Raw genomic sequence first — 14,820 nt, 5'->3', positions numbered from 1 at the left:
ACAGTCCGCGTAATTTTTGAACAGCCCTCGTATAAAGGCATGTGTTAAAATTTTACGTCATTACTCGATTAAGTAAAAATAAAAGCATTACCTAATAGATGCATTTCAAGTGATTTCCGAAGGACAAAAATTATTTGATTATTCCCTCCGTAATGGAGTTAAAGGGGACGTGTGTACAAATTTATGTTCATCGGTGTGGGTATGTGTTACATGTAAGTATGCACTATGCAAAACAGAAATGACGTTATTTTTAAGCGCGATCTATGTCAAATGCTGCCTGATTTATAAGCATGCCCTTTGCAAGGGGACGCCCTTATTAAAAATATTTGTAAAGGGAATATAGAACTTTCTGTTGATTCCAGGTTTGTATAAGATTACCTCTCAATTCTGTGTTTAGCGGGGTATACCGTTTTTGCTATAAGAAAAGAGAAGGCAACAAGAACACAAATTTATCAAACCTATGTTTTACAGTTTTCAAAGATGGCTGGATTGATAAAAGATGGGTGAGACTTTTGATAGACTAACAATAACGATGACAAATTGATAAGTAAAGACCTTGACTTTGCAAACTAAGACCTCTTTAACTGTCATTTAGGTTCATGAAAGTGGTTGGAAATAATAAATCAAAATAATTTAATTTCACTTGTATCAAGCTATTTCATTGGCTGAATCATTCAGAGGAACATATAATATTTTGGATAACATAACTTGCCTACGTCACAATGAGTTACGTCAAAAACGTTTTACTCCGCTTGACGTTACTTTTAAAATAATGCTCAATTTGAAGCCTTATTCTGGAGGAAAAATTGTCTCATTTTCTATATTGAAATTAAATTATAAGGAATGAAGCTAATTTCAACTTATGTTATACGATATAACAAAACTTGGGGCAGTTTACGCTTTTTTATAAACCGCTTCGCGGTTTATAAAGCGTAAACTGCCCAAATTATGTTATATCGTATAACATAAGTTGAAATTAGCTACATTCCTTAAATAAATTTCTTGATCTTGTCCTAACTTTTAAATGTGTGTTCAAATGGATGTATCGGTAACTAAAAAAAAAAGGAGAAAGCAGTATCGAATACAGCTCATGATGAATTTTGAAAAAAAGCACGATTCCTAAAATAAGTTAACATTTACTACGAACTACAATTTGACGTAGTCGTTGTTACTATGATTTTTAATGTTTTGAATACAAGAAAATAACAGTTTAAAATATTCCAACTACGAGGTATTATTCAAAATATCATAACTATAGTGCATTCCACTTTTTGACTGTATTTTTAGTAAAAACAAACAAATATAGAAACTTTTTGCGTTTCTCTGGGACTATAGTTATAATGAATATAAGTGTTATTTTTCTCAGAACTGTTAATCACCTCTTGAATAATGTTTCTATCCCCATTCGATACAAAAATATTTCCATTCTGATTTTCCTGATGAACCACATTGTAGTTAATACACATGTATTTTTTTCTATTTAGAAGCCCCAAGCATAACTCGGAGACAAATTAGAATTGATGAAAAAGAGGTCGTACTCGAGTACGAAGCGTATGTATCTGAAGATTGTAAACCATTGACATCCATGAGTTGGAAAATAAATGAACATGATCTTATATTGTCCGACGAGTCTGAAAATTATTCTGGTGGAACAATGGATGATTCCTGTCTAAGAATTCGTTCCATCAAAGACGATAATTTAGGCACATACGAATGCACTGTTCGAAATATGTTTGGTGAAATGACAATTCACTACATCTTAGGTACTCTAATTTTTTTTTGTTCCTTTAATGGAATTAAGTTAACAAATATTAAATGTACTGTAGCGCCAACAGAAGCATATTGGCTATTATTTTTTGTTAAGATTTTTTCAGTTTAATTTTTTTGTGTAGAAACTAAAAATAAACTTCAAGTTGTCAATAAGTTTAAGACTTTTCATGTCAAGATCCAACTTCGTTAATTTGCATACCGATCCAGAAGGTTAGTCAAAATATTCATCTGAGCCGTGTAACAAACGATCCATCAAAACATTCTATTTAGAAACCGAAAAAGTATCGTGCATTGGATAAAAGAAAAATGTAAGGTACGATTTATGATCAGTATTATACAATAAATATAATACTTAAAAATTAGAAAAGAAAATTTTTTTAAAAAATGAAAAGAACAATGTTTAAAAAGTTAGATATGGCTATGGTATTATATTCTTCGAGACTTAGGAAATGATATACATGTAATACAATATTAATTCAAAGCGCTGTATTTTAGAATTTTCTCAGAAAAAAAAACTTTTGGCAGATTGCATATTGTGATCAAGAACATTATTTTGCAGATGAAATACAGTGCAGCTCGAAGGCATGTCAAAGTTTCCTGCTCTGCTGTTTGCTTCTAAATAAGTGTAGAGCTCGTAGAAACGAACCAGATGAGTGGGAAGAAAAGCTTAAATTGTGCTGGAAATTTTGCTGTGCAGATGACGAAAAAGATATTACAGAACGCGTGTTTGCCGCAATTTCAAATGGAAAATTAAAGGATCATATTTATTGTAAAAACAATGAGTATGGTTTACAGTCCCCTGATAAAATATTTAAACGTTTTCTACAGATGAATGGTTTTGTAGATTTTTATCTTCAGCACGCTTGTTCACAAAACATAGGAATTTATTGTCGATCGCCAGAATACAGCAATGATCAAGATGAAACCTGCTGCATCGTCAGTCTTGAGCAATTCAGGGTTGTTGTACAGCGACTCAAGTTTGATATCCTGACTCATTTTACAATTAAGGACAAAGCGTTTTATCCAATCATTGAAGAAGTTTGTAAGTTGTACGCTGGAAATTATCAGCACTTCGAATGCTCCACTTGTTATGCAATTACATGATTTACAAGATTTTGTTATAAAAATAGGTATTTCTTTCTAAGTAGAAATTGGTTCTCTGCATATAAGGCTTAAAAAAGTACAACAATAATCTGAATCAAATGGGTGAACTCGTTTTTTAAATAACCACCCGTAGGCAAAATCGGCTGTTATGTCGTCATATGTAGTAATTATAATATTTGGGGTCATTTTATTGGCTGCTGCGATGACAAACCAACAAAAAAACGTTAAGTATGAATGTTACACAAAGATATTTTTGTAGTTAACAAACTGATGCAAACAGAAAACTTGTGTTCAGAATGAAGATGTTCAATTTCCTGATTGAGTGTATTTAATTGACGAAATTGCATATGAAACATCGTTATATTACCAAATTTGCCTAGATGATACAGTAAGTAAAATGACGAGATTTCTTGTGCAGTAATGTAGCATCGTGTTTAAAAAGCAAGGCGGAGGAGGCAATCGAAGAGAAAAATCAACTTGCCTAAAAACAAAATTGACGAGTCAAATATTTGCCTCAGAAAAACATATATGGGAAAAAGTGGAGCAAAGTTCTCATCCCCTTGATGCTACACGCCTGCTTGGGGGTTTCTCACAATAGATAACAAGATGCAAGCAGATCTTTTCTTATGATTATTTCTCTGACAACAGTACATATACTATCTGCCAATACCACCGTTGCAATTGTATACTGTATAGATACAATTCAAACGATGATGCTAATGTAGATTTTTTATTTTACTTATTTCCTTCCATATTCATAAACGTGATAAAATTGACAATGTGTCTGTCAGCATGCAGTGTTTGTACAATAATCTTTAATTAACAGTTTTATTTTCAAAAGAAAAGTAGTGACTTAGTTTCTAATATACTTTGTATTTTTACAGTGAATATTCCACAGGGGATTGTAGGCTTAGGAAGCAAGGGTATATCCAAATATCTTGAAGATCTTTCTAAAGGTGATCATAAGGTATATGTTGCTAGAGGAATGCTGGTTGGGTGTGAGGGGGCAGGAAAAACGAGCCTTCTGTGCAGGCTTACTGGAAAAGATAACCCGTATCCTTCATCAACAAGAGGAATAGATGTCCATGCTAATGTATTCACTGTACACGGAGAAAAACTTGAAGGTCAGATTATTTTTGGGGGGGATCTAATATAATCTTAGTACATATAACAGCGCTGTTTCTGTGCAATGGTAATAGCGTCATAAAAATGGAAAACATTTATAATGATAAAAAGGGAAGTTAAGTCTTCATAAAATATGGAATTGGTTTAAACCAACCCATATTATCTAGATAAGCAATGCTTATTTAAAGGTTTTTATTAATTTGTTTTCAAACAGTGTTTTGACTTTAACGATAAAACGACGTTTATTTCAGCATAATTTTTATTGTGATTTCAGTGACAACCAATCCAAATAAAGCAACCCTCCGTTCAAATTTAAGTCAAGAAGATCGACCTGAAGATAAAAATAATGCCGAAAGCGATGATGCAAATCAGCTATCTGTTAAAAGTTTCGAGAACAAAAATATAGAAGGAGATAAATTTTCGACAAAAATACTTCAAACCTTAGCAGAAAAAAATGATCAACAGGTTGCAGAGATAACAAATCAAATAGAAGTTATTGGGAATGAGAATTCTAGCGAAAATGTTTACATGGATGTAACAGACGAAGACAAGATACTGACCGATGATTCACCATCAGTGGACTCCAATGTCACAACTTCTGATGAAATCAATATCGTCCGAAAATATTCCTTCTCTCGAACATTGTCAGAGTCTTTTGAAAACGCAAATAACAAAATAGTTACAATCTTTGACTTTGCTGGACAGTTTGCATATTATGCCTGCCATCACCTTTATTTTTCTCCTAATGATTTCTACATTTTAGTAATGGACATTACAAAGAGATTGGATGCTAGAGTAAGTACAGCCGAAACAGGTGCAATTCTCCATCTTGGTGGATCACCTGAATATATGAGTGATGGACGGTCTAAGATGGAAGGATCTATGTTTTACAATTGGACCTATTTAGGTTAGTTAATTGTATTTCTTCTTTACTTGCATTGTAGACTAATATGAAATATTTTAAACATCAAATTTACCAGGTCGATTTTTAAATACGTTTTAGATTCAAACAAGTTTTTAGAGTCTGAAATGATTTCCAAACGGTAAAACGGAATAAATTTAAATGTAACACTTCAAACGATATATTTTTTCCGATGTGAAAAGGGTTTCCTTAATTTGTAGAGTATATAAAATATTGGCTTCAGTCCATTTTATCACATTCTGCTGGAGTACCTGCTGCAATGAAAGAAGACAACAAACTTTCTACACTGGCACCTCTGATTCTTGTAGCTACTCATGCAGAAGAAAAAACTGAAAAGGTATATGAAGTTTATTTAAAGAAAACAAGACCAAAACAAAAATGAAATGATCATAAAACTTCTAAGAAGAACATTTTTGAAATAAAAAAGATACTAAAGGTAACTTTTAAAAGTTAAGGGCCTTTTTACGACTAATACCAAAATTTCAGGTGATTTTAAAAAAAAAATAGCAAAATTAATAATTCAGTTTAAAATTGTTTGTAAAAAAAAATTTAACCACATTCCTTTCGAAATGATCAAAATAAATTTAAATATAATGTTAATTGAAAAGTAATATAAAGAATTGGATTTTGTCACAATTTGCAAGTTCTTTTCAAAAACGGACCCTGGTTTACTTTTTGGTAGATGTCTTTAACCTGATTAACAACTGACCTAATGCTTTACACGTATTTATCATTGAAAATATAAACTGTCAAGATGGCAAGATGACTCTGTTATGTTAGCAGATTGCTCTCTCCGTGTTAGGAAGGTTGTGAATTTCAAATCCGGCAGCGATTGACCTAAAGTGATAAAAAATAGGTAGCAACTGTTTCTTCGAGAGACGCTCGTCCCTTAAAAGTGAATGATGTGACATCTTTGATAATGCCATAAAAACTAACATCCGTGTCACAAAAGGCGTTGCCACAGCTCAATGGCCCTGGGTGTCGAGAAAAGGTTTGAATTTGAAGCCTTTTGCTGGTTTATGGAAGCATCTCTGTATGAGTGTAAAATGCTCGAAAGGGAGATACATGTTAAACAACATACATTACAATAAATCAAAATAATTGATTTTCAATATATCTTAAGGTTTCATTTTGCTCATTAATCATACAGGAATTAAAAACGAAATATGTATTATCAATTGAATATAAATCGTTTATTTCTAGGAAGTTGAAGCATATTTTCAGGATCTCAGGGACAAATTTCCGAAAATGAGTGTCCACATCGATTATAACAATGCATTTTGCACTAGTTATTATGGTCAAAATAAAGATCTCGAAGAAATTCGGCATGGGATAGTAAGAGTTGTTCAGACACTACCGAACTGGGGAACACGGATTCCTTTGTCATGGTTCAATGTAGAAAATTTAGTAAGGACGCTCTCAAGTTTGAAGATAATCAAGACAGATGAATTATTAATAAATTGTAGAACAAATACGGTTGGAATTGAAAGGAAAGATGATCTTAAAACACCGCTTCTCTTTCTGCACAATATAGGGGTCGTTCTATTCTTTGACGAAGAGAATCTCAGAGATTTTGTCATTATAGATGTACAGTGGTTTGTTCACGCATTCAAAAATGTTATCACGGATGAAAATCATGCTAAACGGGATATACCACAGGACTTGTACGAGAAATGGAAGATGTTCAATAACAATGGACTTTTGACCAGCTCCCTATTGTCTTCAATTTGGAGGAAGTGTGAACAAAATGATGAATACAATGCAAAGAAAACTGAAATAATTTCTATGATGATAAAACTAAATGTTTTGACAGAGATAACCACATCAACAAGTACAACAATGCCCGACATGTGGTACTGTCCATGTATGAACAAGCAAAGATTCCCAACATCAGAATTTCAAAACTTAAGGAATTCTTCTCTTCTTTGTTTCATGTTCAATTTCCTACCAAATGGTTTTTTTCATCGCTTAATAGCTGCTTGTGGCAACATATTGAAATGGCCAATTTTAAAAATGAAAAGCCTATGTATATACCAAACAGCGACAGTTTTCCATATTGAAAAAAGCAAAGTTCTAATAGGCATGCACAGTAACAATATGATACTTATCCAATACCTCGATCTTCCAGATTCAGAAAGCGCTGATTATTTAGGTATTCGTGGGAAAGTTACAAATTTAATTGAAGGGCTGATAGAAAAGTTGGTTAACTGCGTATATGAGGTAGGATACATGTGCGAGAAAAGAGTTTTTGGAAAATCAAATATCTCTCTCACCCATTTTATAGCAGAGTCCGATATGAAAGAGGAAGTTATCAACTGTTCTTACTGTGGATTTAGCCGGAAAGTGTCAGTGAAAGATATTATTTGGACTGAAAAACAGAAGGTATAATATATCTATATATTAAAGGTTGATTAGATTGTTATATCTTGCTTTGTACATTCATGCAAAATAAATCTTTTTACTCTTACAGAATTTAACTGACACTGAAAAGGAGAATATGGTAAAAGGTAAATAAAAAAACATTATCTGAAGATAACGTGATACACCAAGTTGCTTGTTTGATCAGAAAAATATGACATTGTATAGTCATATATATTAACATTGCCTCATATTATCATGATTATCTTGTAACAAAAACTAAACAATATGAATATATAGTAAGACTTGAAGGCTTCATTATTAAAATATAAGGATGTCAAAATTGTCAATAATTGATATTCGAATGTTCGATAGAAGTATTCGAATATATTCGAATATTCGATAAAAAAATACATCTTGCATTATTAAATATATGTATCTTCAGTTTTCTGTCAAGGAGTATAGGTTTTATGGCATTATTTTGGAATAAAAACACTCATGTAGAGTTCGGTAAATGCACTGCAATTATACATTTTTTTTAAATTATTGAATAGTATATATCCAAAATGTAATGATTGTTTTTTGAAAATTCAAAGGATTCTTTAGGATGTCTTACTAAAGTCTACATCGATAACTCCTACAAACTTATATCTAGCAGAACAACTATCTAACGGTGAAATATTTAAAACAATTACTTTTTGCTAATTTTAATTTCCTGATAATGATTTTAATGATATTTACATAAACAAAGGGTCCGTGTGTATACTGTAAAACTGTGTCCTTACAACAATACAAGCTGATTATAAGTACTGGACACTATTGTACCACTAATTAAGTGAACAAATAAATAAATTACTTTAATAGATACACTCTTCACACCTTTTAGGTAATCCAAGAGGAGTGTTTTTTTTTTTAAACTTTGTACAAACTTGATTCAATTTGTAATAAAACTTGCCAGGTTTTTTTTTCTCTTTTTAATGCTTGTATACTTTAAAAAGAATATTCGAATCATGAATTAATATTCGAATATCAACTCATCGAATGAATATTCGAATATTCGTTGACATCCCTATTAAAATAACATTCTTATAAATTTGATATGTTTATTATAGGTATTATTGTTTAAAAATCACCACAACTTAGACAAGAGGACAAATATGTAATCAGAAATCCTTTATGGGGATTGAGCAACAAATATCGTTAATTTTATGCTTTTGATATAAAAAAAATAAATTTAAAAAAAAATCATGTAGGCTGCTTGGATAGCAAGTCCTTCTCTAGTCCGTTTCAGCTTTTCCTTTTCAAAAAAAAAAAAAAACTAAAGTTCAACATTACGTGACACACTTTGAGATGTCTTGTTTGCCTTCATTGATTATTTAAGTTCACAACTCCATAGTATCTGCCTGATAAAAAAGCGCAGTAGTTGTTAAGGTAGGTTAATCTAGTTTATCAAATAGATTTGTATAATTTGCATTAATCTGTACATAGGGAAAATTTTAGCACTTTTGTTAGTTTATCGTGTCCAAAAAAAATTAGAGTTTTAAGTTATGTTTCACGTAAAGACATTGCTTTATCACACAATATGTAAGAAATGAAATTGTTTCTTTAAGTGTGTAACTGTAGATAGATATGCTTTATATAAATTCATCATGAACTGTTTTAGAAGATGACACGGAAATAGCAGTTTCTGAGGAGGAAAGAGATATGATTAAAGGTAATTTATAACAAGAAATTGAAATATTCTCAACTTAATTAGTACAATGTACTTAATACATATCTTATTTTTCCTTATCAACATACTGTTAAGATGATCCCTACAATCAAAGACAATGCTGTTGTCTGCACTGTCAGCTGGGACAAGTACATCATATTGATAATGTAATATCATCGTTTCATTTCTGCATTGTCGAAGGTATAAGTGGTCAGGATCTTCTTTTTCATGTCTTGCTCATCGTCTTGCGCAATCTTTCACAGAATACTGTAAACCAATTTTTAATCGCAACGACGTCATTCCCCGATTTATCAGGAATAAACTAGTAAGCAATCGGTAATTTTCGCGATCAAACCTTTTACTTATTGTTAAAAGAAAGAGATACTTGAAGACCGGTTCTCGGCGAGAAATATTCGCAATGATGGGGCTCTTGCCAACTTCGAAAGAAATTCTTGCAAGCTAAGTAAATCTTGTTTACAGTATTCATCAAATAATGACTCACCTTCAAAGATCAGTTTTTTTCAAAAATTCGGTCCTTTTGAAGCACTAGTTATCTATTTAATAAGCTCTGTATTTTTGAATGTTTTCAAGTAACGTAAAGTAGAAAAGCAGGGTGGACGATTATGTCTCAGATATTTTAGAGCTCTTTTGTAATGAAGAAGAGGTTCTAGACCTAAGACGATGTTTATTTTTTAAAGGAGTAATAATAATAATAATAATAATAAAACTTAACTTAAAGAAGGTAACCTGGTTAGTGCATGCACTATTCTTCCCCAGGGCCCTCTATACATCAATTACAAAAGATACAAGATACAATTCATCATATATAATAGGAAATACAATCACAAATTATGAATACAGTGTCCATGTACAGAAATATGACAATACAGAAATATGACGATCATAAACATATGCTCAAATAATTGAGCGACAGCTGATAATGTAATTTTCTACATTACGTTTAAATGCTTGTAAAGATTGAGAGAGTCTAATGTATTGTGGAAGTATATTCCATAGATGTACACCTGAGTACTGAAAAGAGGTCTTGAATAAGTTTGTATGAAATTTTGGTAATTTAAGATCGTAATTAGTTTCAGATCGCAGGTTATAGGAAGTTGAAGAATGAAATTCAAATAAATTATGAAGATATTCGGGAGTCATTCCACTGAAAATTTTGCATAATAATATGTATTTGTACAGATCAACTAGCTCATAAATAGTTAACCATCCAAGTTTCTCAAATAGTGGTTTAGATGAAGAATCAGGACTTGCATCAAGAATAATCCTTGCTGCCCTTTTTTGTAATTTAAATAGTCTGTCCATGTCCTTCTTAGGGGCATTACCCCAAACAGTCAAACAATAGTTAATAGATGGTAAAATATAAGCATTGTAATATAGTTTCCTGGTATGAAGAGGGAGAAATTTTTTAATCCTACGAAGAGTAAATAACATAATTTAAAGTTTTACAAACCGAATCAATATGATTCGCATACTGTAACTTATCATCAATATGTACACCAAGAATTTTTGCAGTTTCAACCATTTCAATTGTTTTGTCTGAGGCATAAAGTTGTAAATTTGGATTTTCTAGTTTTGATTTTCTTTGTTGTGTTCCCATTAACATACATTTCGTTTTATCTACATTTAATACCATTTGATTTTGAGCACACCATTTCTCAATTTCACAAAGATCTGAATTTAGTGTATTTTCTAAACATTTTGCATTATGATTGTTAGAGTACAAAGTAACATCATCAGCAAACATATCAATATTTGAATTGTTTACATGTAAAGGAAGGTCGTTTATGTACAATAAAAATAAAAGTGGACCTAAAATTGACCCTTGTGGTACTCCTGCTGTGACGGGTAGAGTATTGGAGACACATGTTCCAAATTTAACACACTGGGTCCTATTGTAAAGATATGATTTAAACCACTTTATAGCTGTTTGGTCAAATTTGTAATGGATTGATTTCTGTAGAAGAATGTCATGATTCACCAAATCAAATGCTTTACTAAAATCTATAAATGTAATTCCAATTAGTTCACCACGATCCATTGCATTAAGCCAACTTTCTGTTAGTCTTGTAAGGGAAGTTTGACAAGAATGGAGTGCCCTAAATTCCGACTGGGATTGTGTTAGAAGATCGAATTCATTAGTGAAATTTTGTATTAGCTTAGCTACATGTTTTTCTATCAATTTAGATACAGTTGGTAGAATAGAAATAGGACGATAATTATTCGGGCCAGCTTTGTCACCTTTCTTAAAAATAGGTGTTACTTTGGCTTGTTTTAAATTTGTCGGGAAAATACCACTTACTATGCTAGCATTAACAAGATGAGTTATAGGTTTACATATATATTTAGATGCGACTTTCAAAAGACGCGGCCCAATAAAGACAATGCCAGCTGATTTATTGACATTTAGAGAATTTAACATGTTAAAAACTTCAGTTTCCTCAATTTGATGAAAAGTAAAGAAGGTTTCCTCACCAAGCTTAGACCTAACAAAATTACATAATATATTAGGATCATAATCATGTTTTGGCATTTCCAAAAGAAGCTTGTAAGAGACATCCGTGAAGTGGGTATTAAAAGTATTTGCAATATCTTGTAGATTATCAACAATTTCCCCATCAGAAAATACATGAGATGGAGTTATGTTCTTTGAATTACATGTTAATTGATTAAGACAGTTCCACATTTCTTTGAGATTTGAACTCTGTTCAATCGCTGTTTTATAGTAAGAAGATTTTGATTTGTCTATAAGAAGTCTAACTTTGTTTCGATAGAGTCGATAGTTCTCCATATCTCCTTCTTTGTGGTAAGATTCACGTAAGTGTCTAGCATTGTTTATTTCTTGTGTCAACCATTTAGGACGAATTTCACTCTTTACTCGTTTGGTTTTAATACAAGGAGCTTAACTTAACAAATTGTGGAATACAAAACTGAATCCCTTATTGATAAAGAATTTTACTTATACGAACTGTATGAATATACATACTTTGGTTGGCATCAATTTTATAGTGAAGTTTAAACATCTAAAATTAAATAATATGTTATACATAATTATTATAAAAGCATCTGAAACAAATCAGAATATTGAAAACCACACATATTTTCAGATATCAGCTGTGTTTTCATATATTTAGAAAAAAATATTCTAAATAAAGAATATACTATCCAATTCATTTTTTCTGTTACTTTTACAATCCAGCCTTCGACGCCTTACTACAAGAAGCAGAGGAGTTGGAGGAATACGAACGGCGGAAGGAAGCTTTTCCTTTGGCTGAGGATGATAATGCCCAAGACTGGTCACCAGATCCAGAATTTGAGTATGACAACGCGGACTATCCACGGTAAAATTTAGTTTTTATTATTAATTTTATGATTCATTTTTGCGACCAAGTCTTTCTTGGATGTGTTGTTTCATGAATAGACACAGAGACTTAAAGGACTGATTCGCTGCGAGAAATTTTCGCGATGACGAGGCTCTCGCGAACCTTGTAAAAACTCTCGCTTGCGTATAAAAGTTTGTGAACAGTAGTTCATTTTATTATTTTCAATCAATACCTAAATGATGTATGAAGAAATGGACAATGCAGAAAGTCTGATTGAGTTTCAAATTGGTATAATTTTATTATGAATTAAAACAAAATAGACAAGTATAAACGAAAGATTAAGTTGAAACATTACTTTTTTGCACTGAAAAAGGGACATTTTGAAAATGAAGTATAATGTAGATGTGTGGCTTCGTATATATTGAATTTCAAGAAATTAGAAAGTTAATTTTATAAAGAAGATCTATATTTTAAGGGAGTCATCAAGTGAAATCTACCTTGATGAAGAGGCAGAACCATACTACGAAAATTTCCTCAAACAACTACCATCTCCCATAGAATAGTAGAACTTTTGACACTTTAATATTAAGTGAAACGACCCATAAGAAAGTGTGAAAAACATATAACGAAACTTTGCTATCATTTTCATTGGTTCTCTAATTAATCAAGTTTATACTCAGTGGTGCACAGATGTAAATAAAGCGATGAAAAAAAAATACTTGGAGAAATATTCAATTATATTAATCAAAAAATAATCAAGATGTCTTATTGTAGAAATCTACAGTACCGACCGGACACAACCTAACACCAGAGCGAACCCGGAGCGGACCCCGGGTTCGCTTCACGGGTTCGCTCGGGGTCCGCTTCGGGTTCGCTTTCAGAAATTTTGGGACCGCTCCGGGTGCGCTTTGGGTGCGCTCCGGGTTCGCTCCGCGTTAGCTCGGGGTCAGCTCTGGGTCCGCTAGAGCGAACCCGGTGTTCGCTTGCTGGGACCGCTTTACGCACTGATGCGTGAAGCAGACCCCGCTTTAATCTCACCGCCAGTAAGCCCCGCCCCTTGTTGCTAGCGCTCTCGAGCACTAGCAACTACGTTAGTCCAAATTCCTTGAATACGCATGCTCGGCCACCATGGTCGTGCATTCTGGGAAAACTGTGAAAAACTACTACAGATAGACCGTACGATAACAATTTCGTTGTATCATGTTGTAGCATGAAATAACTGTTTATTTATTGTGTAGCTTACACTTTAAAGATAACTTCATATTTATAATATTTCAAATTCTTTTTTTTTTTGCTGACGGAAAAGACCGAATCATTATCTGATTGTTCTAAACAAAGACAAGGGAGGTTTTCTTTTTCTTTCTTTTTTTTATTTCACATCTAAGCACAACCAAAGATAGATTCTAATTTCTGATTGGTCAATTCAGCCAATCTTACAAATTCCAGAAACAGAAGCAAGAATTTACACTAAAAATAACGAATAAATCCACTATTTGAGTTTTAAAAATTCTGATGTGTATGGTTTTTAACCACAGGTCTTTAGATCGCTTAGAAAAAAGATATCGAGATGTTGAAAAACACATTTTTTTTCAAGCGACCCAAAAGCCTGTGCTTTTAACCTAACAGATCTTGACAAAGATGACCCAAAGGACCAATTAATAAGGTACTTCACATGCGTTCCAAACTCTCTGGACTCTTTACACGACATACACTTTGAGTTATTTTCTATATTCTTTTCAGCTCCCATGTATTTTCTTTGCCACATTGCCAAGAAATTCTCTTTAAATCAGCTCATACATGCAATGTCTCAATCGGCATCTTCATCATATTATATAGAGTCCCCCTCACCAGTAAAGGTCATATATGTTCCGTTGCGCCAAAACTCCAATAGGGCACCCCCCCTATTTCTTAACCTTTAAGTCTATAAAATACGCCTCACAAAACAATAATAACTTTATCACTCTCCAGCCTCGATAAAAATTAAAGAATTCAGCAAAATAAATCACTTGATCACGGATCTTCCTTTCTGTGTTTAAAAATTGCTACGGCGCTAGCTCACCTATCTTTTTAAAAGATAAACTTGTATAATCCAATACAGTAATGGTATTGTGGATCGATCATTGTTGTTTATGCGACGATGCGGACATGTACACTGTACATGTAAACAGTGACATTATGGAGAACATTGATAAATTTTCTAAAATTAAACTGTTTATTCGACGTAGATTTACATGTACATGAATAATTGATTTCCTTGATTTCTCTATCCCGAGAAATTCAAACTAATTTAACAGCGAGTTATAAGGCGTTTATTTTTCTTAAGTTATAACGAGAAAACAAAAAAGAAGAGGAAGAAAAGAGTTTTGAATTGATTTTCAGTGTATCGAATGGTGTACAAGTGAAACTGACGAAAGAAATTTAAACTGAATACCTTTTAAATTCATGCTTTATATAGTTTAAAAATACATTTGTTTCTCCTTACGTTTTGC

The 14,820-nt window shown here is 32.3% G+C and overlaps 1 protein-coding gene across 1 annotated transcript; it reads left to right on the top strand.

The window, feature by feature from the left end:
* Nucleotides 1–1,088: 1,088 nt before the first annotated feature.
* On the top strand, nucleotides 1,089–13,067 carry LOC134279157 (uncharacterized). The gene is made up of 10 exons (XM_062761515.1): nucleotides 1,089–1,763; nucleotides 2,330–2,812; nucleotides 3,759–3,998; nucleotides 4,274–4,906; nucleotides 5,122–5,258; nucleotides 6,125–7,303; nucleotides 7,392–7,428; nucleotides 8,943–8,993; nucleotides 12,208–12,349; nucleotides 12,807–13,067. The coding sequence occupies exons 1-10, from the start codon at nucleotides 1,586–1,588 to the stop codon at nucleotides 12,892–12,894; spliced, it is 3,168 nt and encodes a 1,055-aa protein (XP_062617499.1). The 5' UTR covers nucleotides 1,089–1,585; the 3' UTR covers nucleotides 12,895–13,067.
* The last annotated feature ends 1,753 nt before the right edge of the window (nucleotides 13,068–14,820 follow it).

This window comes from Saccostrea cucullata, unplaced genomic scaffold, assembly GCF_032062105.1.
Source record: "Saccostrea cucullata isolate Sc308-1 unplaced genomic scaffold, CSIRO_AGI_Scuc_v1 ctg1603, whole genome shotgun sequence".
Taxonomy (NCBI): Eukaryota; Metazoa; Mollusca; class Bivalvia; order Ostreida; family Ostreidae; genus Saccostrea; species Saccostrea cuccullata.
This window is presented reverse-complemented; position numbering and strand designations above follow the sequence as displayed.

What these genes read in the sequence shown, in the direction of transcription:
- LOC134279157 (XM_062761515.1), top strand. Translation starts at nt 1,586, where the DNA reads ATGAGTTGGAAAATAAATGAACATGATCTTATATTGTCCGACGAGTCT. An exon ending in TTACAATTGGACCTATTTAG is followed by an intron (nt 4,907 to 5,121) that starts GTTAGTTAATTG and finishes CTTAATTTGTAG; the next exon opens with AGTATATAAAATATTGGCTT. An exon ending in AAAGGAGAATATGGTAAAAG is followed by an intron (nt 7,429 to 8,942) that starts GTAAATAAAAAA and finishes GAACTGTTTTAG; the next exon opens with AAGATGACACGGAAATAGCA.